Source organism: Mustela lutreola, chromosome 15 (genome assembly GCF_030435805.1).
Source record: "Mustela lutreola isolate mMusLut2 chromosome 15, mMusLut2.pri, whole genome shotgun sequence".
Lineage (NCBI taxonomy): Eukaryota > Metazoa > Chordata > Mammalia > Carnivora > Mustelidae > Mustela > Mustela lutreola.
The window spans coordinates 40,513,715-40,540,612 of record NC_081304.1 but is presented as its reverse complement, the minus strand read 5'-3'; the positions used below and the strand labels follow the sequence as shown (position 1 = coordinate 40,540,612).

General features: G+C 39.6%; 1 protein-coding gene across 2 annotated transcripts; it reads right to left on the bottom strand.

Annotated features, from left to right (window-relative positions):
* Nucleotides 1-1,839: 1,839 nt before the first annotated feature.
* UTP6 (UTP6 small subunit processome component) lies at nucleotides 1,840-25,317 on the bottom strand. Of its 2 annotated transcripts, XM_059148433.1 has the most exons (19): nucleotides 25,098-25,315; nucleotides 23,318-23,402; nucleotides 22,127-22,168; nucleotides 21,625-21,717; nucleotides 20,890-20,937; nucleotides 20,460-20,523; nucleotides 18,201-18,319; nucleotides 16,441-16,518; nucleotides 15,577-15,658; nucleotides 15,004-15,085; nucleotides 13,937-14,121; nucleotides 13,303-13,382; nucleotides 12,843-12,920; nucleotides 10,340-10,519; nucleotides 8,744-8,824; nucleotides 8,426-8,535; nucleotides 7,554-7,620; nucleotides 4,637-4,709; nucleotides 1,840-3,438 (listed from the first exon to the last, which is right to left on the bottom strand). In XM_059148433.1, exons 1-19 carry the CDS (start codon nucleotides 25,187-25,189, stop codon nucleotides 3,287-3,289), a joined length of 1,791 nt encoding a protein of 596 aa, XP_059004416.1. In that variant the 5' UTR covers nucleotides 25,190-25,315; the 3' UTR covers nucleotides 1,840-3,286. The 2 variants fall into 2 exon arrangements, with proteins under 2 accessions (XP_059004416.1, XP_059004417.1); XM_059148434.1 differs by lacking the exon at nucleotides 4,637-4,709 and having other exon boundaries at nucleotides 25,098-25,317.
* Between the last annotated feature and the right edge of the window lie 1,581 nt (nucleotides 25,318-26,898).

Below are 26,898 nucleotides of genomic sequence, written 5' to 3'. Positions count from 1 at the left end.
GGCTGGAATGGGACCATAACCGACCCACAAATGGATGTGCCCGGGGATTCTCCACCCTAAATTATGATAGTTCTTATAAAGGTAATGGATTAGAAATCAGGACAGATGATGAAAACAATGTGCACACACCATACGACAGTCTCCATAACCCTGAACATTCTGTGCTGTCACAGTAGCTTATTCTGGGCTCCTGGTTTTTGTTTTGTTTTTTAAAGATTTTATTTATGTATTTGACAGAGAGAGATCACAAGTAGGCATAGAGGCAGGCAGAGAGAAGAAAGGAGGAAGCAGGCTTCTTGCCGAGCAGAGCCTGATGCAGGACTCGATCCCAGGACCCTGAGATCATGATCTGAGCCCAAGGCAGCGGTTTAACCCACTGAGCCACCCAGGCACCCTGGTTTTTTTAATGCTCAAAGCCTGACCCTCTGCGGCCAGAAGGCAGCAGCAGATGGGCAGGGCCTGACTTGGGGACAAATCCAAAGTCACCCTTCCCTGCCTTCCCCAAGACTGCCTGAACTCTCCATAACAAACCTGCTAAGGGCCTGATAATCATTTTAACAATGAAGTAGCAGGAAAGTTAGAAACGGGGATTCCTGCTCACGAGGACAATCTTTTGGGACATTAGGTTATTCCTTCATCTCCCTCAAAAAATGTCACACATAAGACATTTGAAAACATAGTGTACAGGAGGAATGGGCAGAACAGTTAAAGGTCAGTGGGAGACCCAGGCTTACAGTCATGGAATGAATAAATTATGGGGACAGAAGCTACAGTATAGGAAATATAGTCAGTGATACTGTAGTGGACTTGTATGATGACAGATGGGAGCTACACTTGTGGTGAGCGCAGCTAACATATGGAGTTGTTGAATGGACTGTGTTGTACACCTGAAACTGATGTTCACATTGTGTCAACTACACTCAATTTATAATTTTAAATAAAAATTTTTCCTGGGGCACCTGAGTGGCTCAGTGGGTTGAGCCTCTGCCTTCGGCTCGGGTCACGATCCTGGAGTCCTGGGATGGAGCCCCACCATCAGGCTCTCTGCTCAGCAGACAGCCTGCTTCCCCTGTTCTCTGCCTGCCTCTCTGCCTACATGTGATCTCTCTCTCTGTCAAATAAATAAAATCTTTTTTTAAAATGTCCTAAAACAGACTCTAATAAAGGAATTTATTATGTAATAAAAGCAGTACCACAAGGGTGCCTGGGTGGTCCATTTAGTTAAGCATCTGACTCAACTGCTGCATGCCTTCAGCTCAGGTCTTGATCTCAGGGTCATGAAACTGAGCCCCATGACAGGTACCCCACTCAATGGGGGGTTCTGCTTGAGATTCTCTCCCTCTGCACCTCCCACTCATGAGCTCCCTCTCTACAAATTATATAAATCTTTTTTAAAAGGTGGGGGGGGCACACCTGGGTGGCTCAGTCGATTGGACATCTGCCTTTGGCTCAGGTCATGATCCCAGGGTCCCAGCATTAAGCCGCAAACTGGAGTCCCCACTAGGCAGGTAGTCTGCTTTTGCTTCACCCTCTGCCCCTCTCCCTGCTCATGTGCGCTTTCTCTCAAATAAATTGAATCTTTAAAAAAAAAAAAAAAAAGGTACCACAAATTAATAGAAAAATGACTGGCCACAGTGTTGCAGAAAATTTAGTTAACTCCTTGGGGGGAAAAATGAGTTGTCTTCAGCAAGAGAAAGAGTTTTCAATGAAAGAAATCATACACACACCAAACTATCCTCTGGGAATCAAAATCACCACAAAAAAACAAACAAAAGAAAAGAAAAAAAAAAAAAACCCTAGGGCTAATTATTTGCAATAAAGGAGAGATAAACTAAAAAGTAGTATTTTAAAAATTCTTTCAAATTAGTAAGAAAAGAGTTTGTCAACATGAAAAAAGAAGAGAGTCAGGAAAAACACATTAACTTCATTAATATAAAAAAATGCACATTAAAACAATGACATATCACTTTTCACCTATTCAAATAGTAAAAATTTAAAATATAATACCCATTGCAGGTAAAGGTCTGACATTTTCCTACACTGCTTCAAAGTATTCTCCTACATTGCAGATTGGCAAGAATACATGTCAATATTCTTTAAAATACTTATAGCCTTTAATTCAGTATTCTACCATCAACCGTCAATCTCCTGAAGAAATGACCAGGGATGTGACAAAGATTTGTAAGAATTTTCATCAACAGCATTTATAAGAAAAAAATTAGGAATGACAAGGTCCAAACACAAAAGATTAGTAAAATAAGTCATGGCTCATCTATACAATATAATGTTAAAAAGTTGTTAAATGTTTTTAAGACTATTTAACAGCATGGTAAAATAACACAAGTGAAACAATGCTAAGTAAAAATACACTGAATGCTTCTACCAGTGACATCAATGCTCAGTTAAGGAATATAAAATTCAAACAGTTGCCTCCCCTGCTCCCAGAATGCCCTCTCTGCTCCAGGCCATCCTCCACCCTTGCTTCTGAAGGCCTTCTCTGCTGCTCTAATCTACTCCCAATCCATTGCCCTCCTTTTGTTGCTGGGTCTCCCCACTGTAGACACTTTTCTAAAGATCAGTCCCAGAGATAGAAGACACTTACATATAATGTCTTTTCTCTCTCAAAGGTCAACTTTTGCCCCCAATACTCAGAATCCTCTTCTGTGGCATCAACAAGCTCTCTCAGGATGTCCAGATCCCTACCTCCTTGTGAGAAAGCTTCTCTTCTTTCCGGCTCATAGTGTACACTCAGCGAATGAATGATTGAGTAAATGATCTAATAGTATACACCTAATTCTCATAATGGAAATGAAGTTTAACTCCAAAGGATGAGGTTATGGGGTACTTTTATTTTCTTCCCGTTACTCTGCTCCCTCCATATTTCCTACAACAAATGGACACCATGTATACTTTTTTAATAAGGAGAGAATAAAAAATGCAAATGTACTTTCTCCTCTACTTTCACAGGCCCCTAGGTCCAGATTAGAGATACTCATTCTTGACCAGGTATAACAAAAGAAATTCAAGTTTATGATTTCCATATTATCTTGGAAAACATTTAGGACTTACAGTAAGTTCAGCCTTAACAAGTAGCCTCTGGCCACTAAATAGCAATTCTCTTTTCTGGAATTAAGGATTAATGCACTAACTAAATTAAAACATGTCCCCAAATCAGACAGCCATCTAGTCTGCCATCTCTCAGCAAATTGCAGATGAACTCACAATACAAATCTGGCCAGAGGGCTTAAAATACGATTTCACAAATTTGGCTCTGTTTTTCCTCTTCTCACAAATGGCCAGCTTGATGCATAGCATGTTTAGCTACAAAAACCTCTGCTGACTCTCCCTGTAACATTTTCATGGCTCGCCAGTAGATCTGTCCACAATTCTCTGGTCTACCAAGGTTCAATTCTTCTTTGATGTAATCCATCCAAAGATCTTTAAAGGGAACAAAGAAAAGTTACTGTAAACATACAATTAGATCATTGACAAGGCTTTATTATATAAACTTCACTATTTAATATTGATTTAGTGTAAGATTTCTAAGAAACTTATTGCTATTATTTTCCTAAGAGCCCTGTATGAAACAATACCTTTCAGCTTCTTCCTTTTTTTTTTCTCTCAGCTTCTTTACACTAAGGTGTATCAAATTTTTTTTTAAATGGAAAACTTCACTTTAAATCATGACAGGGCACCTGGGTGGCTCAGTGGGTTAAGCCACTGCCTTCGGCTCAGGTCGTGATCTCAGGGTCCTGGGATCGAGTCCCACATTGGGCTCTCTGCTCAGCGGGGAGCCTGCTTCTCTCTCTCTGCCTTCCTCTCTATCTACTTGTGATCTCTCTCTGTCAAATAAACAAATAAAAAAAATCTTCAAAATAAATAAAATAAATAAATAAATAAAATCATGACAGTCTGTGTATTTCAAAAACCGAAAATACTAAATATTTTAGAGGGAAGATTTTGCTGAGTCTCTTTGAAGGTGAAACCGAATTTCAATGCGTTCACTCTAACTTTGTTACCAACGCCTAATAAAACCTGCCTGGGTTATTAAAAACGCCATTTTCATTAATTTCACCAGAAGGTCTGCTAAAACTTTGTAAAAACTAACATTTTTTTTAACCTAAATTTAACTACTAGACATTGTTTTTGAGTTTGTAAGTAAACAGATTTTATATAACATACCTAATACTCAGAAATATGTTTCACAAGTCCTATAAAAATAGGGCAGTATGGCAACAGCCAAAGACAACTATGTTAATTAGCATCCCACTCCCCCTTCTATCAGTCCCACTTTTACTCTGACCTATATTATTAAGCTTTCCCTTACAAGTATCACGTGTTTTGAAAGGACCAAACCAAGCAAATTGTTCTCTACTCCAGAGTTCTTAATAGAAGACCCATGAACTCTTGACCTTGTGAACCTGAAATTATAAGCCAAATTACGTCTGCAGTATTTATGCACAAAGTAAGGGAGGAGGCAGGGCAAGGAGGCAAGTTTTATTCTCAAAGAGGGTTAAGGACTGCTCTAATCATACTGATGATTAAGGCTAGAAAGAGTTAAAGACTGTTCTTATCATACTGATGGGTTATACACCACACCTGGAAACAGATATGTCTATAACTGAAGTTTACTTACCAGAATCTACAGATCCAAACTCTCTCAAAGCCCTCTCATAATATTCTCTTAAGTTCGCCATTTTGCAGGATTCCTAACAAACGTAAAAGGACAATCTTGACTCAAAAGGCTAATCCATAATGTCACAAGTTCCTTTCAATCACACTGTTAAAACAGCTACCACCTACTAGGTATCTGAATGGGAAAAGGCTCAGGTTTAGGACTAATACACCCCTCCCCTTATCCAGAGGAAAGTCAAATGCAGCAGTCACCAGACTGAAGTCAATGTCAAACAGTGATAGAGCACTCTGCTCTGATAGCACAGAAAATAGCCTAATTGATTCTCAGCTGGGGGAACATGGGCACCTTCATAGGAAAATACATTTGAAAGCCCTGAAGGAAGACTAGGATTTAAATAAATAAATGGAGAAGGTTTACTCCCTGTGGCTAACGATTTCTTTCTTTTGTATGTCTGGGCCCTGGCACATATTAGCTATGTGTACCTTCAAACTTTTTATATGAAGGCGAAGCATATATAAATACTAATTATATAACCTTCCCCAAGTTTTTAACCCTCTGACCTTAAAAGTTTCCTCACCCATAAAACAAGGATAATGCTATCTCTTACAGCAACTACAAAGATTCAATTAAAATGCTGGCTAATTATGCACCTACCAAAGTAGCTGGTACTAATTTTACAGACAATAAATACTCATTCTTTACCTCTATCTCCATTTAAATGTATTCTCTTTTGTTTCATTTTTCAAAGGAGAGTAAAATCTACAGTTTAAAAATACTCTTATACAGGGAGGCCTAGGTGGCTCAGTCATTACGCGGCTGCCTTAAGCTCAAGTCATGATCCCAGAGTCCTGGGACTGAGCCCCACATCAGGCTCCCTGCTCAGTGGGAAGCCTGTCCCTGTCCCACTCCCCCTGCTTGTGCTCCCTCTCTCACTGTGTCTGTCAAATAGATAAAATCATAAAAAAATTAAAATTAAAAAAAGTACCTTTGGCCAATCAAGTTAACGATTTCTCATTCAAATCTCTCTTCCCTAAGACTATCATACTATAAAACACATGCATGAAGAGCAGAATCACTGTGTTTAAGATTTTATTTATTTGACAGAGAGAGCGAGATCACAAGTAGGCAGAGAGATGGGGAAACAGGCTCCCCACCGAGCAGAGAGCCCAATGCGGGGCTCAATCCCAAGACCCTGAGATCACCGCCTGAGCCAAAGGCAGAGGTTTAACCCACTGAGCCACCCAGGTGCCCCAGAATCACACTTTGTTAAATTCTCAGAATGTCCTTTCTATGCAGTACCTGGCCTTGTAACCCGCACACCCCTGCAACAGGTATTATCACCTCCTCGATGGAGGGTGATACCAAAGCTGAGAACTGCCCAAGACATATACCTATTATGTTATTAACACAAAGCCTGATTATTATTTTGTTATATTACCTCTTGCACTATAAGGACAAGAACAGATAAATGACCCATACAATGATTAAAACTGTAAAAATAAGAGTTTAACCTCATAAGTAATTTTCAAATTTCAAGTAAAAATAATAAACACCAATCAAAATACACAAATAAAGGAGAAAAAGCAAAACTTTTTCTCTAACTTCTAAAACTAACAGATTTAGAAAGGGTGTGAGGAAATAAAATATACTGATATACTTGCTGATTATTGCTCTGAAGTAGTACACTTCTTTTGAAGGACCATCTTATAATATATAAAGAACCATAAAAAGAACTGTTCTCTCCAGTCAAACGAATTTATCTTAAGAATTTCAAAGAAAAAAATGCTGTATAAACAAAATGCTTACAGCACTCTTGTTTCCAGTATCAAAAATCTGGAAACAATCTATACATAATGAACTAGTTATGAAAACTGTGGATTTAAGATTAACACCATAACCATTCAAGATGACAATTGTGGGAAAAACACAGAAATGTGTTCACAAATTAACATTAAGCAAAAAAGAGAGAATCTCCACATGGCACATAAACCAGAAATAAAACTTGAGTGTACACTTGTAAACAAAAAAAAAAGTAAATAATAAAGACTTAAATATGGTTGGCTGTGTTTAAATATGGTTGGTTTTCGTGTATTATTTTTTATACTTTTTTTTTTTTTTTTGAGAGGGACAGAAAGATGGAGAGACACAGAGAGGGGAAAGAGGGAGAGAAAGAATCTTAAGCAGGCTCCACACTCAGCACGAAACTCAGTCTCACAACTCTGAGATCATAACCTGAGCTGACACCAAGAGTCAGACTGAGCCACCCAAGTGCCCCTCATGTATTATTTTTTAAACAGAGATCTTCCCGTATTTTCCCTCACTCACAAGTTCAGATAAAAACACCAGAAACATGGGTCACCTGGGTGGCTCAGTTGGTTGAGTATCCAACTCTCAGTTTCAGGTCAAGTCATGATCTCATGGGTTGTGAGATCAAGCCCTGCATCCGGCTCTATGCTCAGCAGGGAGTCTGGGCCTTCTCTCCCTCTTGCCCTCCTTGCAACTCGTGCACACACACTTAATTCTCTTTCTCTCTCTCTAAAATAAATAAATAAATCTTACAAAAAACAAAAACAAAAAAACCACACCAGAAAGAGTTACTCCCTACCCTCTACCTTACATAACCCAATACAGAAGACAAACAGGGTGCTCCCAAGATAGAGAACCAGCACCTCGCCCCACCTGGCAGGGAAGGTCTCCCCTATGAGGTGACATCTGAGTATTCTATTTTCCAGATACGGACTTTCTCTTCTTTGCTCGATTACCACGCCTTAACCATCTCTATGAAAAGTGGTTAGACGAAGGGACTGGAAATTTATACTACATATGAAAGCTTTTTAAATGACAAAAATGCTGCCATATAGGAGAGGAACCACTAATTCAATTTCCCAGACAAAAAATGCAAAGACAGAATACTTACTTGCTCCTTTTCAAACTGGATTATTTTCCTGAAAAAATCAACTGAAAACGGACGACTTTCCTGTAAACTAAAAAGGAGAAAACTATTATCTTCCACAGAGACAGAAAGCCTCTAATATCCCAGGAATCTAAATCCCCACGCCAGCGCCTCCACAATGCATGGTTTAATAAAGACCCAGCCAGAAGGCAACGCGAGGACTCGACTTGGCTGCCAGTCACTCTCAACACTTCCAGTGTCCAGGGACTTACTCTTTAACCCCACCAAGCTCTTTCCTATCCAGTTTTCTTCCTGTTCTCTTCTTCCTCACTTTTACAGTTTGAAGTTCCCTCTACTACATCTCAAGGTCGTTCTGAAGGAGGCCAGTAATTCCACTTCTAAGGATATATTCTAAGGAAGTAATTTTTAATACGGATAAATAATATTGGTGCAGAAATGTTCACCAAAGCAGTATTACTATGACCATCTAGATAATGGCACATCTACAGAGCGATGTGCCACACAGCCATTTCTAACGAAATGACGTGCATGAAGAACTGTTACTGACAGCAGAAAGGCGAGTGCAGTGTTCACCGACAAAAGCAGTATACAAAATGTGATTATAATAGAATCTCAAATATGTAGAAACAAAGTTTTTAAATGATATATTAAGCATGTGTTTCCCCATGATTATAAAGAGTTATTATTATTATAATTAAGTTTTTATTTTTTAATTTTCCACCAATGGGTATGAACTGCTTTTATTGTTCAAAAAAAAGACTTTTTGAAAAAATCTCTTGGATTACTTCCTCAGATACTATATGCCATTCATCTAGGTATGGGGGGCTGAATATACGGTTGAAAGACGCGTAATGGTGATGAAAGTTTGTGAGCACCTTTTAAACACAGCTCTGGCCTTTTTGTAGCCACCGCTTCGGTAAGCCCAATCCAAGTACTTATCCTTCAGAGTGACTGAGTCAGCACCTTTGACAGCTAGGAGAGCTTTCTACAATTTAAAAAAAAAAAAAAAAGGACAAAAGCTGTGAGAGGAAATTTATAAGTATCAAAGCATATTTTCCCAGAACCATCCCAGGTTGCTCAATTAACAGTGCTTTAAGAACATCTGCTATAAAAATAACCCTAAAACTAGCCAACTAGGGAACCTATTTGCTCACTCACCACCCACCACAAAACTCAGAACATAGGGCCTAGACCTTAAAAATGGCTTCTGTGTCTTCTTGGCTTTTGGCACCTTCACTCCACTCTGCCCAAGAAATCCACAATGGCAGACAGACCTGGTCATAGTGAGAAAGAAAAAAAATAAAAGTTAGAAAATGATGGCTTAGCTCTACACTCTGAAAACTAGTTACCATAAAGACAGGCTCCTACTAAAATACTCAGTATGGGAGCACATGGGTGGCTCAGCGGGTTAAAGCCTCTGCTTTCGGCTCGGGTCATGGTCCCAGGGTCCTGGGATCGAGCCCCGCATTGGGCTCTCTGCTCAGCAGGGGGCCTGCTTCCTCCTCTCTCTCTGCCTGCCTCTCTGCCTACTTGTGATCTGTCAAATAAATAAATAAAATCTTTAAAAATAAATTAATTAATCAATTAATTAATTAAATTAAATTAAATACTCAGTATATAAAATATGGATTCACTTCCAGTCTGTCCTCATGATAACCAAATTCTCAGGGCCCAGTAGGGATGGCATGCCAGAGCACAGATGGACTTGTGACCAAGACCCCCAAAGTGGTACTCTCCTGTCAGTCCCAGCTCCCATCTATTGGAATACTGCCTTCAGTTACTATCCTCAGGTATCTGTGAATTAAGTATTGAAGGGTCCATAGCTGGTCAGACCCACAGCTACCCAGGTCACATCTCTGCTGTCTAGGACCCACGACACAAGTACTACCTAATCCAGACTCAACTTTCTGACCTTTGCTCATGCCTCTTACTAATATAAAAGGGGTTACCTGGATGGCTCAGTCAGTGGAGTGTACGACTCTTAATCTTGGGTTGTGAGTTGAAACCCCACGTTGAGTGTAAAGGTTACTTTAAAAACCAAATCTCTGACGGGGCACCTGGGTGTCTCAGTGGGTTAAAGCCTCTGCCTTGGGCTCGGGTCATGAACTCAGGGTCCTGGGATCGAGTCCTACATCAAGCTCTCTGCTCAGCAGGGAGCCTGCTTCCCCCCTCTCTCTCTGCCTGTCTCTCTGCCTACTTGTGATCCCTATCAAATAAATAAATAAAATCTTTAAAAACAAACAAACAAAAAATCCAAATCTTTGATACAATTTTAAAAAATAAAGGTTCTGAAAGGCACCTGACTGGCTCTGTCAGTTATGTATCCAACTCTTGATTTTGGCTCAGGTCATAACCTCAACGTTGTGGGACCAAGCCCCCAAGTCAGGCTCATGATGAGCAAGGAGTCTGCTTGTCCCTTCCCCACTGCTCCCCGCCCTGCTCTCTTTTTGAAATAAATAAATAAAATCTTTAAAAAATAAAAAATATAACTCTGACTTAAGTGTACGTACAGCCTTGGAAGCAAGGGAAAACCATACTTTCAATATTTCTTACTTACAAGATATCAAAATAAAACAGGTAATTTCATCTGATGTAGTCATTTTTCAAATAACAAACTAGAAATCGGCTATTAAATGGAAGGAAATTCTTCCACTCCTGACACCTGACCCACAGGCACATATGTACTTTGGGGTCAGCCCTCATCAGATAAGCACACTTCAAATGAGCTTTGGCTCAGTCTCAAAAGGTTTCCCAAACAAAATGAAATACAAAAGACCCAACTCACAGACCTGGGCTTTCAGATGCACAAAAGCTTCTTCAAAGAGCCGAGCTATGTCAGGGCTCTTGGAGTCAATCAGCACCTGCAGCTTCATCTGCCACATGGTCACAGAGTCTCTGAACAATTCAGTCCCAGCTACTGCCACCTCCAGAGCTTCCTTTAAGAAGTCCTGACGCAGCAACAACTCGATCTGGAGAAGACAAAAGATCACTGGAAAATTAACTACCGAAAGCTAGATCATCTAGGCTGGGGGGACAAAAAAGAGACCTCATTTAAGGCAGTTATTTCAAAGCATCTCCACTTAACTTCTGACAATGGCACAAAGTGAATTATCTGAAATGTCTTCCACCGCCTGCTCTTATTGCTAAAAGGCTACCAAAAAATAGGGAAGACATACAAAATAGAGGGCCTAAATAATTTAGATTGGATGTTTTTAATAGTTCAATATACTAAAACCCTCACCTACCCAAGAGAATATAAAAATCAGACAAAACCAGTATTTATGGGTTGATAATGTAACAGGTTTATTCATTCAAATGGAGTTGGGCATACAATCAACTGGTACAATTTTTCTGAAATGTATTTGACACTATGCAACAAGAGTCATGAAAGTGTTCCTATCTAAACTTGGAAATTTTATTTTAACAAAGATGACCCAAAGCACAAGAAAATCTTATGTGTTCAAAATGCTTAAATCTGGGGCACCTGGGTGGCTCATTGGGTTAGGCCTCTACCTTCAGCTCAGGTCATGATCTCAAGTTCCTGGGAACGAGCCCCACATCAGGCTCTCTACTCAGCAGGGAGCCTGCTTCCCCTCCCTCTCTGCCTGCCTCTCTGCCTACTTGTGATCTTTCCGTCAAATAAAGAAAGGAAATCTTAAAAAAAAAAAAAAAAAAAAAGGCTTAAATCAACACTACTGTAACAAAAGAGGAACAAAACCTAAAACCAATTTAATTTTACAAAACTGTAGAAGAGTAAAGAAATGGCAATATGTAATCTGCTCATTCAGCAAGCATTATTATCACATACTTATATATGCTTTATTCAATAATGAGGAACTCAGGCATGTTCTCCACCGCCTGAGGGCCTCTAGTCTAGCAACAGAGATGGTCTAACACTTGCCATGACAAAGAAAGAATCGTATGTTACAAGAGTACAAAGCAGGAGCACCCAACACAGTCTATGGCAACGATGAGACAGGAAACACAATTTATGCGAGGCTTACGGAAGGTTAGGCATTAGTTAGAGAAGGCTCTCCCAACCAGCATATGCAAGAGGCTGAATTAAAGATAAGAGGCAATTTGGAAACAAAAGGAAATCCAAGTTCAACTTGGCTGAAGTTAGAATGTAGAAGGTAGAATGTATACTAGAGAACTGGCTGGTGAGGCCAAGGCCATATTAGGAAGAATGACCAGCTTTATCCAAAGGACAGTGGGAAGCCACAGAACAATCTGATCATCAATTTTAAAAGATCATTCTGTGGAGAATAATCTGGAAAAATGATGGATGTAGGAGTCAGGTAAGCATTTTAAGTTTAGAAGCCGTATACTGAGGAACTCTCAACTAAAGGCAAAGGCACAAGAGTGGTGAGGTAGTAGGCTTGGCAAGGGCAGCATCAGAGATTTAGGGAGCAGAGAATGTCTAAATAGCCAGAGTGGTAAATGACCAAACAGTCACAACAGAAAGAGAGCAGGGCTCCCAAAACAATACTCAGAGCAAAGTCCACCTAACTTTATAGGAGGTGACTATCTTGCCGGTATTTGATAGCTCAAATGCGAGCAGCTGAACTCATCCAAGCCTGGGATTTTTCCCAGATAGATGCCATAATGGGAAAGGGGCACCTTAGTCATGGTGTAATGCAGCAGACTAGTACACAGTATATGCATTACCTAGCTGTATGTAAAAAATATTTTTTAAATGTTAATGAATGAACATTTTTACACATGTCAAGAACTTTGTAAGCTGTCAAAAACAAAGATCACTATCACTATTTTAAAATCAAGTAAACAAACTCAGAAAGGCTAAGTGGCTTGCCCAAGTTACCTAGCTATTAAGCAACAAAACCCGATCTAGACCACATATTCCTTGAGCACATTATCCTAGTTCCCCTAAAATCCTTATCCACCCCAGAGAACAGGAATGGGTTAATAAGCTTCTTACTGAAATGTCAGCTTCTGGTTTGTCTTTATTGTTATCATACTGATGGTTAATCTGGGTTAGGCACACATTCAAGAAAAGGATATTCACAAAAAGATCAATGGGTAGACAAAATAAATCTCCAACTTGTGACCCCTTGTTCCGAGTGTTTTCCACTATATAACATACCTCCCTTTACTGGTAAACATTTCATTTTTGACATTCACCAAATACTGAGAGACAAACATCATGTCTCTACATCTTCCCTTTCAAACTTCCAAATGGGGTTAGTCATATAACTATATATTAAAACACATGACACCAGCACGAACCAACTGGAATTAAGTACGTGTTACTGGCAGTGAATGTGTCCTTACCCACTGCTTATACTGGAATTCTGGTAGAAGTCTGAGTTCATGTGCCTTCCTGAATGCCGTCATGGTTCTTTCCAGCCTCTGAAATCAGAAAAATCCTTCACTTAGTTACAAACAACCCACTGGGAGTCTTTGGCCTCTGACAGGAACAAGTACAGTTTTGCACATTTCTGAAAACTGAGAGAAGGAACTTGAGGTGGTTTCACTTATAATTAGACCAGTCAAAAAGCCACACCTAGACAGTCCAATAAGAGAGCGCCTCCTAACCAGGTGGCCAGAACAAGGATGCAGCAGACTCAGACCTTCAGAATGACTAGTCACCCACAAAGAGAAAGACCTTAGGTTAAGCATGAAGTTCTTAGAAGCTATCCCAGGCCCCAAAGGAGCCATGTGTCTGCTCTTCTTCCAGAAAACAGTCACCTTCTCATCAGCCACTATAAGTAATATACCTTAAGTCCCTTACCCTGTCTCTGAGGAACTGATTGCTGGTCTTCTTAGCGAACCTTTCCAAGCAGAAGCTGATGTAACACTTCCACATGGCCTCTGGGAAAGTCAGAGAGATTACACTAATCAAATCTCCAGTCTCTCCATTTAACAGTCATCATACATTTTTTCTGTGAGTGGAATATTCCCCAGAAGAAGAATTTAAACGAGTCTGGTGAAAAAAACTAGTCATTCCCATCACAGCCAATCAATCATCTCAAATACTAGGGGGAAAAGCAACTGAGTAACCAATGAACTGTAAAAACTAAAAACCTCATCCATGTTATACATCCCCTCTACCTTAATACCTCTATATTACAAAATTTGAAAGTAAAGCTATGTTAAAAGATAATTAAGGAAGGACAATCTTCTAAATTACTATTTCCTAAGTATCATCTCCCCCAAAGAGATGAATATAAACATCATTACTATCAAGGAAGGTCATAAAAGCTCCATTTTTAACCACAAAAGAACAAGTTGGAATGCCAGGCACACTGTCAACTACCAGAGAGAGATTCCTGAAAATTTATTTTTCGTAACAGGAACAGAAGCTTTAGTTTCACGTTTGTGAACACTATCCCTGCTATACCACAACAAGGTCTGGTGAAGTTCACCTGTAGGGAGAGTCTTCACCGCCTCTTCATACACAGCACAGCACCTCTCCTCCTTCCGGCCCACCTCCACTGCTCTGGCTTGTTTTGTGGCAGGCTGCTCTCCGGCTGGCTGTGACTCCATCTCTAATTCTCGCCGTGCCACGTAATCCCAAGTGAGAGGGTCATCTGTGTGCAGGGCCTGAAGGCTGAAAAATAGTTTACTGGCATTCAGCCCTATGACACAAGACTAACTCAGAGTATCAAACAGAGACAGTTCCCTATGCTCTAAAAATGTACCCTGGACAGACACCCCTTTAACAATCCCATTACCATAAGACAACTTCCCAAAAGACCCTCCTGATACCTTCACACTCACTGCATAAATTCTGTCAACTGATCAGAGTTGTGGCACATTTCTTAGGTTTCAGAATGTCTCAGATACCATTCTCAAATGTTAATTTTCAAGTTAGCTCTCAAAGTCAAATCAACAGGTATGTGTGACATGACAACACTCTTCGAGCCCTGCAGAACCTTATTATATCCAGGCTCTTGATTTTTCTATAATAGAGGCAAAGAAGCAGCACAACCTAACCCTCTACCAAAGCCCTGAAAAATCCAAAGAGCAAACTGATCCGAGTTCTATTTTATCTTCTGTAAAAGTAAGGGGGGCTACCTAAGAGGGAAGTACTCATGAGGCAGGCTGCAAATAATTCTCAAACCATAAGCTCAAACACTGAAGAATGTAACTGCCTGCAGCATCAACTGTAAACACTCACAACGACCACTGGTTTTACGGATAAAAGACATGCCAGCAAATATTTTGATATAAGCTGTAGGATATTTGTTGTTGAATAAAGGCCAATTATTTCCCAAGGGAAGCCCATAAGGGAGTCAAATAATTTCTCCAGAAGGCTTTTTTTTTGTTGTTTTTTTTTAATATAAATTACTATGATACAACAGTCCTAAAACTTCGCTTTCTTCCAAGGATTTAGTGTGGCATCTTCTCTCCTCCTTTCTAAACACCTAATCTCAAACTTTTACCACAAGATTAGAAGTAGACATATTCACTTTTCCATGACTTTACTTACTCATCATAAATTTCTTTTTGCAGATCTGTGGCAAAGTCGAACAGCTGTGCAATTGAAAGCAGGGACACATGAAATTCTGCACCTAAAATTTAAATAAAGTGGGAGAGGGGAGTAAGACTCTCAAGTATCATTTTACTCTAAAGTATCACTTTCACTTTTTTACAAGAAAGTACTACTTTCTTGATGTGCTGGAGTTATTTTGTTTGGTTATTTTTTTAATTGAGAAATAAGACAAAACAGAAAAACACATCATCCACTACTCAAGCAAAACCATTACTAATATTCTGGAGTATTCATAAACATTTCCTTTCTTCTAAACTTCTTCCCAGCATAAAGAACTATTCTAAACCACCCGTGTGAATAAAACTCCCATGTGAATACTGAACTGTTCAAGTATATCCTAAGGGGCAATCAACCTTTTCTTAAAGAAACAGGGCACTATTCGTACACAATTTTTATGCATGTTCTAAAAGAATTTCTAACAGAAATTTTCCAAATTAGCTAAAGGTCTTTCTTATTATAAACAAAATGTTTCACTCTCCCATCATAAATAAATTTTCAAAACATGCGTACCTTTAATTATGCTTACAGAATTCTTATAGATGATCCGAGCCAACTCGCCCTTAAGGATTTCTTCAGGATAATCAAGATTCCCCTAAAGAGTATTACATTAAATATAACCTAAAAGATACAGCCGGGAACCAGAAAAAGCACTAGGATGAAAATTAACAGTCCTAGACTACCTGTGCCATATGTATGACCTCTGGCAAATCACGTCTCTCTCTCTGGGCCAGTTCCCTCACTTGTAAAATGTGCAGCTTGAACCAGACCACTGATCTTCCAACTGTGTTCTTTCAGGCTCCTAGAGTGATAGCAAGATCACAAGGCTTAAGGCCTGACTCTCTACTTAGACCGAAACAGGTCAGGTTTTACATGCCATGTTTACCCCTCTGTGTCAACTCTTATTTGAATAACAAAGTTCACAGCTGGAAACCACAACAGATGATAGCGAAATTCCTTTTTCAGCTCTAACATTCTAAAACTTCTTTCTTTAAAATTATTGTCACCAAAAAAATTGTGTAAAATGAAAAAGAAAGGAAGCTAGCAACCACACATTTCACAACCCTCAAGCTCCTTCAACCTGTTAATATGTCATTAATGAAACCATAAAGGAGTAAAAAAAACCATTTACCATTCCATCAGTAATAAATAATTTTGAGGACTACTTCAATTACTCCAAATGTCTATTTTTAAGGCACAAAATTCCATTTTTACTACTAAGCCCATTTAATTAAATCCACTCTAGACTCATCTTAAAGTTTCAAAGTTAAGACATTAAATTGGGAACAAAAATAGATTCTAAAAATTTTCTCTTACTCCTAAGCAGATTCGAAACACTACAAATTGTTCACACGTGACAACACATTCGGATCTTACCACATCCATTTTGGCTTTTTCAAATTCTTCTTTTTCTTTCCTCAGTTTTTCAGCATGCATCAACTCCATCCTAAAATACTACACAAGGGAAATAATAAACTAAAAATCTTTGTAAATTTTTTTTTTTTAAAGATTTTATTTATTTATTTGACAGAGAGAGATGACAAGCAGGCAGAGAGAGAGGAGGAAGCAGGCTCCCTGCTGAGCAGAGAGCCCAATGTGGGGCTCGATCCCATCCCAGGACCCTGAGATCATGACCCGAGCCGAAGGCAGCGGCTTAACCCACTGAGCCACCCAGGCGCCCCGTAAATATTTTTTTTTTTAATCAGAAATACATTAGATGCCATTTTTCACCTATTAAGTACCAGATCTGGGAAAGTCTGTGGGCAGTATAATATTTTGATATGAAACTAGCAGACATTTATGAGGAGGAAGATCTTTGTGGTGGTAAAACAGCTCTGTATTTTGATTGTGGTAGTGGTTACACAAATCTACACGTTAAAAAAAAAAATGACATAGAACCATATGTACACATCTACCAATGTCAATTTACTAAATTTTCTTATTATGTAATATTATAAAATGTAACCATCAGGAGAAACTGATTAGTGGAATGCAGGACCTCACTGTACTGTCTTTGTAATTTCCTGTGAATCTATAATTACTTCAAAATTAAAAATCAATAGCAAAATCAAGCTATAACAAGAAAAACTAATGCACAACTAACATATAAACTTGGACTTCTCCAGAAGGACTTTTTAGGACTTTGAATTTTATGTTATAAGACATATGAAAATGACAAGTTTTTTTTTTAAGATTTTCTTTATTTAACAGAGAAGAGAGAGAGATCACAAATAGACACAAAGGCAGGCAGACAGAGAGGGAGAAGCAGGCTTCCCGCTGAGCAGAGAGCCTGATGCAGAGCTCGATCCCAGGACCCTGAGATCATGACCTGAGCCAAAGGCAGAGGCTTAACTCACTGAGCCACCCAGATGCCCCAGAAAATAAGTTCTCAGAAAACATTTATGCCCCGGGGCACCTGGATGATTCAGTTGGTTGGGCGCCCAACTCTTGGTTTCAGCTCAGTTCATAGAAAGGAACTTGGCTCAGGGCATGATGTCAAGGTCATGAGATCAAGGCCTGTGTCTGACTCTGCACTCAGCGCAATCAGCTTAAGATTCTCCCCTCTCCTTCTGTCCTCTCCTCCTACTCAAATGCATGACGCACACTCTCTCTAAAATAAATCTTTAAAAAAAAAAAGATTTGGGGTGCCTGGGTGGCTCAGTCAGTTAAGTGTCTCCCTTTGGCTCAGGTCATGATCCCAGAATCCTGGGATCAAGCCCCACGTCCAGCTCCCAGCTCAGTGGGGAGCCTGCTTCTCCCTCTCCCTCTGCCTGCCGCTCACTGTGCTTGTGCACGCCCTCTATCTCTGACAAATAAATAAAATATATTTTTTAAAAAGCATAAAGACGGCTGAACCCTGGCCCCACAACTAAAAAAGGTAGGGTTCAGTTTCCTATCCCTCCCAACCATAATGAGCAGGTCAGAGTTCCCATCTCTCACTAACAAGATGGAAGCTGCACATGGTCAACGTGTATTGCTGGCCAAGAAATATCTTTATTACCTTTTTTCCCAGCAGCAATCCCTACTTATCCCTAGCCTCCATAAATCAAAGTCTTTTTTAACTTAATAAAGAATGTAGGTCCATAGAGGACCAAAACTAAGACATCACTCTCTCATCTTACAGGTATGCAACTCACTTCTTGATAAAGTTTCGGGCACTCTGGATGAAAGCGCAGAGCTCGAAGAAATAGCTGTCTTGCACTTTCTGAAGACAAACGATCTTCCATTTCCCATTTGGCTGCCATAATCCACAAAGCTATAAATGAAAAACATCAGATTTCACTTCAGTAAATCGATGGAGAAAAACCAAAATTTTAAATTCTAAAAATTTAAAATTTAAAAACCAGAAATTTTAAATTCTAATTTTAATACTTAAAAGATTATTTTTTTTTAAAGATTTTATTTATTTATTTGACAGAGAGAAATCACAAGTAGATGGAGAGGCAGGCAGAGAGAGAGAGAGGGAAGCTGGCTCCCCGCTGAGCAGAGAGCCCGATGTGGGACTCAATCTCAGGACCTCGAGATCATGACCTGAGCCGAAGGCAGCGGCTTAACCCACTGAGCCACCCAGGCGCCCCTAAAAGATTATTTTTTAATCTTACCAAAAGAGAAAAGGGATGGAGAAAAGGTGTTTCTAATGGTTATCTGTAAAGTACTGTTGCTTTATTTAGGTACTCTGAAGCACAGATGTAAATGATAGTATCCATGGATACTTGTGTCCTCATCCAATCTGAGATCGACATCATTAAAAGTCACACACAAATTTTAGAAGTGTTAAAATGCTGGAAAATTATGTATTTTAGAATCAATGAAATAAAAATATTTTGCTCTTTTGCTTTAAGTAGTTCATAGGGTTTTTTTTTTTGAATGATTTAATTTTTAAGGTAAAAATTTTATTACATCTGTTGGGAATAAAGGCTTTAAAAAAACAAAAACCTTTGTCTTTCTACACAAGAAATTAACCTTAACATTCTAGCTATTTCCCCACTTAATAAACTTAATATAAGTCAACTATGTCACCAAACAAGACTCATTTTGGTAAAAATGACTCATGGTTGGTAACCACGTCTGGACTAGAGGGGTTGTGAGTGGGAGAGAGCCACTGCTCTGGGCTTTCTTAAACATATGACTCCTGAAGCTGAGCACAGTGCTCTCTGGGATTCGTGGAAGCTATCTATGCCCATCCACAGGTCTTCCAAGCCAGAGTGGCTCCTCTACCGATTCATGTGATCTCATTCCCTCATACCTAAATGCCACCTTGAGGACCAGAGACCAACCTCCCTATTGCTAAGAGTACTCTACCTAATGCTGTCCTGCTGTATCCTTCTGAATTAACTAGTACCAGATGTAGCCTACCTTAGCCTGTGCTGTGTGAACTTGGTTGAGCCTAATACCTGACACTGGAGCACCTCCAATACAAAATGATGTACCACTTCACAGTACTCAAAAGAGAAATCTCTTAGAAAACATGAGTATCTACCGTAGGCCAGCCACTCTTGAAAAATCTGTATTAACATATTCCCCTTTATGTTTTTAAGTTTTCTCCTTTCAACTCTTCTTAAATGTGACTGCATCCAAACAGAATGTCCCTCAAAGGACCAGAGTTTATTTGATCATCATCTAAAAACAAACTTAGTGGAGTGCCTCACTGTCTGAGTCAACACAGCATGCAACTCTTGATGTCTGGGTTGTGAGTTCAAGCCCAACATTGGGCATAGAGGTTACTTTATTTATTGACTGACTGACTTTTAAAGTAGGTTTCACACCCAGTGTAGAACTAAACACGGGGCTCAAACTCATGACCCTGAGATCAATACCCGAGCTGAGATCAAGAGCCAGACCCTAACTGATGGGAGCCATCCAGGTGCCCTGGGTATAGAGCTTCCCTTAAAAAATAACAGAAAATTAGGGCACCTGGGTAGCTCAGTGGGTTAAGCCTCTGCCTTCAGCTCAGGTCATGATCTCAGGGTCCTGAGATCGAGCCCTGAATGGAGCCCCACATGGGGCTCTCCACTTGGCAGGGAGCCTACTTTCCCTTCTCTCTCTGCCTGCCTGTGATTTCTCTCTCTGTCAAATAAATAAATAAAATCTTAAAAAAAAAAAAAAAAAAAAAAAACAGAAAATAAAAGATAGTTTTTAAAAAATAATTAAATACTTTTTAAAACAAACAAGTAAGAGGAAATTTAGTCCCTCTTACCCACAAATACAATATCTGACCCAATAAGTGGCACACAATATGCAGCGATGAACTAAGAGGCAGCTATTCCGAAACCAAAAGTACCTACACTCAAGTTCTCAGAATTATTTCTTTTAGGTTTATTAAGAAAAATAAATTCCAAAATAGCTTGGAGTCTACATAAAGGGTAGAAGAAAAATTGATGAAGAACTCACCATACCTGGTTTGTTTGAATGAATGGCCAACATGGCAGAAAATACCTTGCTAAGTTGAGCTTTGGTAGCCTGAAAGAGAAAAAGCAATTCTACTTCCTATCCAGTAAAATCATTGTTACTAATCTCTAAGTGATCTGGTACTGTTTCCTTACCAACTTAAAATCCAATGGGGCAAGATCTGCCGTTGTAGAGACATATAAATACAGGATACATTCATGGCTTTCTTCTACCTAAACCACTACATGTAAACATTCCAAATATCTAAAAATTTTCAACTTTACTGAACAAACAGAACACAAAAATCATTTTCTGGCTTAAACGCCATTTATACAGTCATTCAGATAAATAAAGGTTACACAGAAATTCAGCCTTCTTATAAGGCAGACTAACTGAAAGAAGTTATAAGGAAGCAAGAAACAGCTGCCCAATACTCACCCATTTCTTACAAAAGACTATATAGGATAGCCAAAGTTGAACATCATCCTGCAAGAAAAACAATGTAGTAAGCTGCCTGAAATTTAACTGTATACATATACAACTTTGCACTAATTTTTTTTAGAAACAGAGGTAGATTTCAGAAAGGCCAATGTTACAGCACATCGCTCAGTCTACATGCTCTTCCTCACTGAGGCCTTAGATCTCTTAAATGTGGTAACTCCATCTGGCCACCACTCCCACCTACCATTCTCTAAGACAAAATGTGTTATCTACCCAATGTGTTCAATGCAGGTCTTAAATGAGGTCAATCAGGGGAAGCAACCCAAAATTTGTCATTCCCAAGTACTCTGCCATTCCTAAAGTACTCCCTATACACTGTATCGCAGCCCTAGAGCCCAACTTGAAGAGTATCAAGTGAGTGAGGTGCTGCCCGTACTCTAACCATTCATCTTCTACCTCCAAGTCTTTGATGTACTTCACTTAGAGATTTACCCAAACAAATCCCAAATTTCTAATCCATAATGACGTATCAAACCTACCTTTTTCAGTACCATCCTCAGAGAAAGACCAATTTTCTTAATGGTTTGGTTAAGTGGTTTTAAATAATGATATAATAATTAGGTTAAATATTGACCCACCCAAAAATAAATAATACATTTGAATATTTAAATCTCAGTACATACAATACAAATCTTTACATCTCTTACAATTAAAGATGTTCTGATCACTTACTTTCCATTTTGCTGAAGCTCGTCGGAAGACACCTTGCACCCGGTGTACAATAGAATTCTCAATCTCATCCTTCTTAAATGAATAGCCAATGCGCTAAAAAAGGACATACACAAAGCCTCAAATTAATCACATTTATCTACAGCAACATTCCTACTTGATCTTAAACAGTACTGATAAAGAAAACAAATAATTACAAATACTCATTATGAGCACATCACCACACAACTTATCAATGCCAACTGCTTCCCAAACCCAACCTCTAGTTATAGAGCCACACTACTTAATTCTAAAATTTTCCAACTTCCAGGGCCACCTGGGTGGCTCAGTCATTAAGCATCTGCCTTTGGCTCAGGTCATGATCCCAGCATCCTGAGACTGAGCCCCACATTGGGATCCTTGATCAGTGGGGAGTCTGCTTTTCCCTCTCCCTCCATTGCTCTCCCTGCTCATTCTCTCTCTTTCTCTCAAATAAATTTTTCCAACTTCCAGAATATCTACTTACAGTTCTCCTTCTCTGAATCAACTCCAAAAGATTAATTTCATACTATGGAAGAAAAACATACAAAAAAAGAGAAAACAATAACATTTATAACCTTTTAAATGCAAGAAATACATTTAGTTGAAATCATAAAATAAATAAAAATTAAGAATAAAAACAAAATTGGGGTGGAAGCACCTGAGTGGCTTAAACAACTGACTCCTGATTTCAGCTCAGGTCATGATCTCAGGATCACGAGACTGAGCCCCCTTTTAGGCTCTACACTCAGGGAGGAGTCCACTTAAGATTCTCTCCCTCTCCTTTTGCCCATCCCCATGCTCGTGCTCTCTCTCGCTCTCCCTCAAATAAATAAATACTTTTTTTTTTTTTAAGTTGTAGTGTCAAGCCTAACACAATGCTTCAGCCATGGTCTGATAAGTGCAAAACACTTTTATTCAAACTAACATCTTCTCAGTGCCTACTGTTTCAATGTCCTCAGTTAACCTGCTCCATACTCTACTTTTGTTATACAGTCAATTAGATTATTTTTTTTCTTTTTCCTTTTTAAAACTTATTACTGAAGTATAGTTGACATAGAGATTATATTTTGTGATGTAATACGGTCCACTATGAGCTTCCAAACCTCTTCCAAATATAAGATTTGTAGTCAGGTCTCGCTTGTTCACCTGTTTTTTTTAATCTTAGGTCAGAACTTTCAGTCTTATAACACTGCATCTTACTACTGGGTCCAGCTAGGTTTTTTTATCCAACATATTAGCTATTCTCCTCCATCTGAAAATTGGTCCAGCATTAACACTTTATATTCACTCAAATCTTTCATCCATTTATAGTACTGAAGAATTTGCAGCACACATAAATATTAACTTTCCAACCACCTACTGTTGTCAAACCCACTCTCCTTCCCCCCATCCACAAGAAATAGTATGTCAGTTCTCTTGCTGACATCCTGATACACAGTATCTTTGGCAGTACCTGATCTACTAACACTATAGAAGGAATAAAGAAAAGTTCAGTTTGCCAAGGACTGAAGCCGTAGTTAAGCAATGCTATTCCTGAATCACCTCTATTTCTGCTCAAAAATTACCATTTAATCATCAATTCTAGAATTTCATAGAAAACTCAATCAAGCGCACCATTCTAGAACTTATTTAAAATTTGTGAAGGGAATAAAAAGTAATGAACTTATTCACTTACTTGAACATAATTGATAAAGTCTTCCTTAAAAAGGGCTCTTCGCTGTATTCTATATTCCAGATCCGAAGCCTTCTTAATGATAGCTCTGAGGAGAAAGGCACTTAATATGCAACACTTATTAAAAAAAAAAAAAAAGGTAACACTTGAAAAGAGCCTAAGTTAAGGAACTTTGGGGGTTTTCTTAGGTTGTTTTTTGTTGTTGTTGTTGTTGAGATTTTATTTCTTTGACAGAGAGAGATATAGTGAGAGAGGGAACACAAGCAGGGGGACTGGGAGAGGGAGAAGCAGGCTTCCCACTGAGCAGGGAGCCTGATGCAAGGCTTGATCCCAGGACCCTGGAACTAAGACCCAAGCTAAAGGCAGACGCCCAATGACTGAGCCAACCAGGCGCCCATTAAGTTTATTTTTAATATATTTTTAATATATTTAAAACACATTTTCCAAAACCTGAAATTCCCACATAATTATCCTTCGTAAGCAAGTATTTTCTCACATCATTATTTCTGTGTGCTTAGGGGCATCAGGATGTATTTTAAAACTATCATGAAAATCATCTTAATAGACTGCCAGAACCACTGACATTCCCACCACCAAAGCAAACAATGTTAAGTACTTTACATTATTTATATGTGATACTAGTAAAGATTTACTTTCCTCCAAATTCAGGTCACTTAGGTTTTAATAAAAAAGTATCTTTTCTAAATTCCTCTTATGAGTTTTCAACATGCAGACTTTAAAAAAAAAAAAAAGACCTAGATTGTCCCTACTGTTTCTACCTAGGCAGGTTTATAAGACTACAAAGGACTCACAGAAAGAGATTCATTGTATTTAGCTAGAGAGAACACAAAATGTGTGTATCAGAGGAATTTAACACAAGATATGCAAGATCAATAACTGTCTCTAGTAATAATAACAGGGGCCCTGGGTTGCTCAGTTGGTTAAGCATCTGCCTTCAGCTCAGATCATAATCCCAGGTCTTGGGATGGAGCCCTCCATCAGACTCCTTCCTCATTAGGGAGCCTGCTTCTCTCTTCCTCTGCATGCTGCTTCCCCGGCTTGTACTCTCTCTGTCAAATAAATAAATAAAATCTTTAAAAGAAAAAAAAAAAAAACAGTTAATAACATTTACTGAACACTCATTAAGAGTCCACACTTCTATGTGCCATTTCACTAACAAATGTTTAAGGCTCCCATAATCACATTACTACAATCACAACCATTGTAAAATGCAGAAACAATCACAGAAAACCATTAAAAAACATTAAACTTAATTCTAAAAATTACTCAATGCCAACCATGTGCCAGATGATGTTGGCCACGCCCCGAGGTAGAACACGAAATTGAATTAAATGGTCCCCCCACCTTCATGTTTTATTAGGAAGATTTATCCGCTCCTCCTGGGCTCCCACAGCACTCTCTGCATCTCTAGGGCAGTACACTCTAGTACAATCAACCTACAGCACGCCGCAGTGTAAGCAGAATGTTTAATTTGTCTCCCCCAGCACGCGCAAGGCAGGTAGCTCCTGATACTGGCATCCTAGTTTTATCATCTTTAGAGCACTAAGAACCGGCTCCATGAAGAGCTGTCAGGCGTTTCGTGGGCGAGTGGACAGACCACCTTGCCCCGAATGGCAAATTCTAGGCATCAACAAAGTATGAAAATGGGGTTCTTCCAGGTTAAGAAAAATAAACCCAATTAAGTGTCCCCCGCATCCCTGCCCCCCCCCACAGACTTCCTCCCCTCTCCTCCCGTCCCAGCCCCCCCTCAGCTCTCTCTCACTTAATCTCCGCATGACTGAACAGTCCAATGCGCTCCAGCTGTTCCAATTCGGGGAGTCGATCTTCTATGCGTTCCTGGATTATCTCCGCCATGAGGTCACAAGCCCACACAAGCCACCGGCGAACTTCTCCAACGCCAACACGCGAAGGAAGAGCCCACCTTCTATTCCGGAGACCCAGCCCCAGCGCTCGCACGTGCTGACGTAACGTGCGTCCTAGGTCCCGCCTCTTCCGCTTCCGCCGCCTCCACCGTTGAAGAAGGCCCTCTGGCCCCTACGGCGGCTGTCACCTCTCTGTGGCCGATTGTGGGGTTGCTGCAAGGACCCTTAGACGCAGGAGTGCTCACGTGGACAGGAGGGGAGGGAAGGGGAGGGGCGGAGCCGGCGTGGGGGCGGTCCTAAACGCGCGCGGGTCTAGAAGTGGGCGGAGATCCGAGAAAACACCTGCGGGGGTTCAGAGCAGTTACCTGAGGGAGACGTGTTTTGCGTTTTCTGCGGAATATTGTCCCCTTTTATTGTGCGGCCGTCCTCGCTTTCCAATAGCGAACATCTGAAAATGTCAGTAATGAAAATCATAAAGGACGCTGAATCTGGCAGGCTGTCCGTAATACTATGGGCTCTGCTTTCGACTAGACTTGGTAAACCAGTGTGATATCACCGGTTTTTCACGTGCCAATTAGAATCTCTAATTGGCCGATTAATTTTTAAATAGAAGGACTTTTCATTATTTAAATAATAATTCTGCTTTCACCCCCAAGATCTTTTAAAACACGTGGCCCTGGGTGGGTATCAGAAAGTATATGATTTTAGAAGAGGGGAGCTTGGTAGTGAAAACTTAGGGAGTTACGGAAATAAATCAGTAAGGTATAGACTCTCTTTAAACCACTGCCCAAGCAAGTTAGCATTTCTAAGGGTACCATCAGACAACTCTGCGTGGAAGTGACATTGTTGGTATAATTACTAAACCTAAAATAACTACATGACTGAATTCTTTTTTAAGTTCTGGAAGATGATTAAAAAAAAAAAAAAAAAGCAGGAGTTCTTGCTAGACCTGTTTATTTCAACATTGGCGTTCCCTCCTTGTGATTTATAAAGGGGAATAGGTTTAGCAATTAACCATGTTCCACCTCTGTGCCTTTCCTTTTTAATGGTTGGTTGTTGGGGTTTTGGGGGGGGTTCTTGTTTTTCCTTTCACATTTTACCCAATTAGTCTCAGAATTGAGGCAAAGGTTGGCTTCGGCTTCATTTCTGGATCCCTCTGCTGTAGACGGGAAGAAACTCATGGACGTAAAGCAAAGGTTAAATTTCCTTGTAAAGAAAATCCCCAGCCTGTGTTAACAGTGAAAGTAGGGATGCTACTATACAGTAAGCTCCAAATAGGTAGGGAATACTTGTTTTGTTCACTAGACATCTGGGAGCTTAGAACAGTGCCTAGAAAATAATAAGCACTCAATAAATAAATGCATGACAGAATAACAAATGGCACTTGCTAGATTTCTTTAGGTCCAAGGGACTCAGCAAGCTGAGAGATTTTAATCTTTCATTTCAAGGCAAATTTGATAGATAACTATGGTTTTTAAATCAACCCAGCTATAAATACTCTCCTCACTTATTTTCAAATTTTGCATCTATGTTTATCTTGCTCTAACAATTATTATAATGTTAAAGGCAGGGGTGCCTGGGTGGCTCAGTCAGTTAAGCACCTGCCTTCATCTCAGGTCATGATCTCTGGTCCTGGGATGGAGTCTGGCATCAGGCTTCCCAGTCAGTGAGAAGTCTGCTTCTCTCTTTGCCCCACCCCAC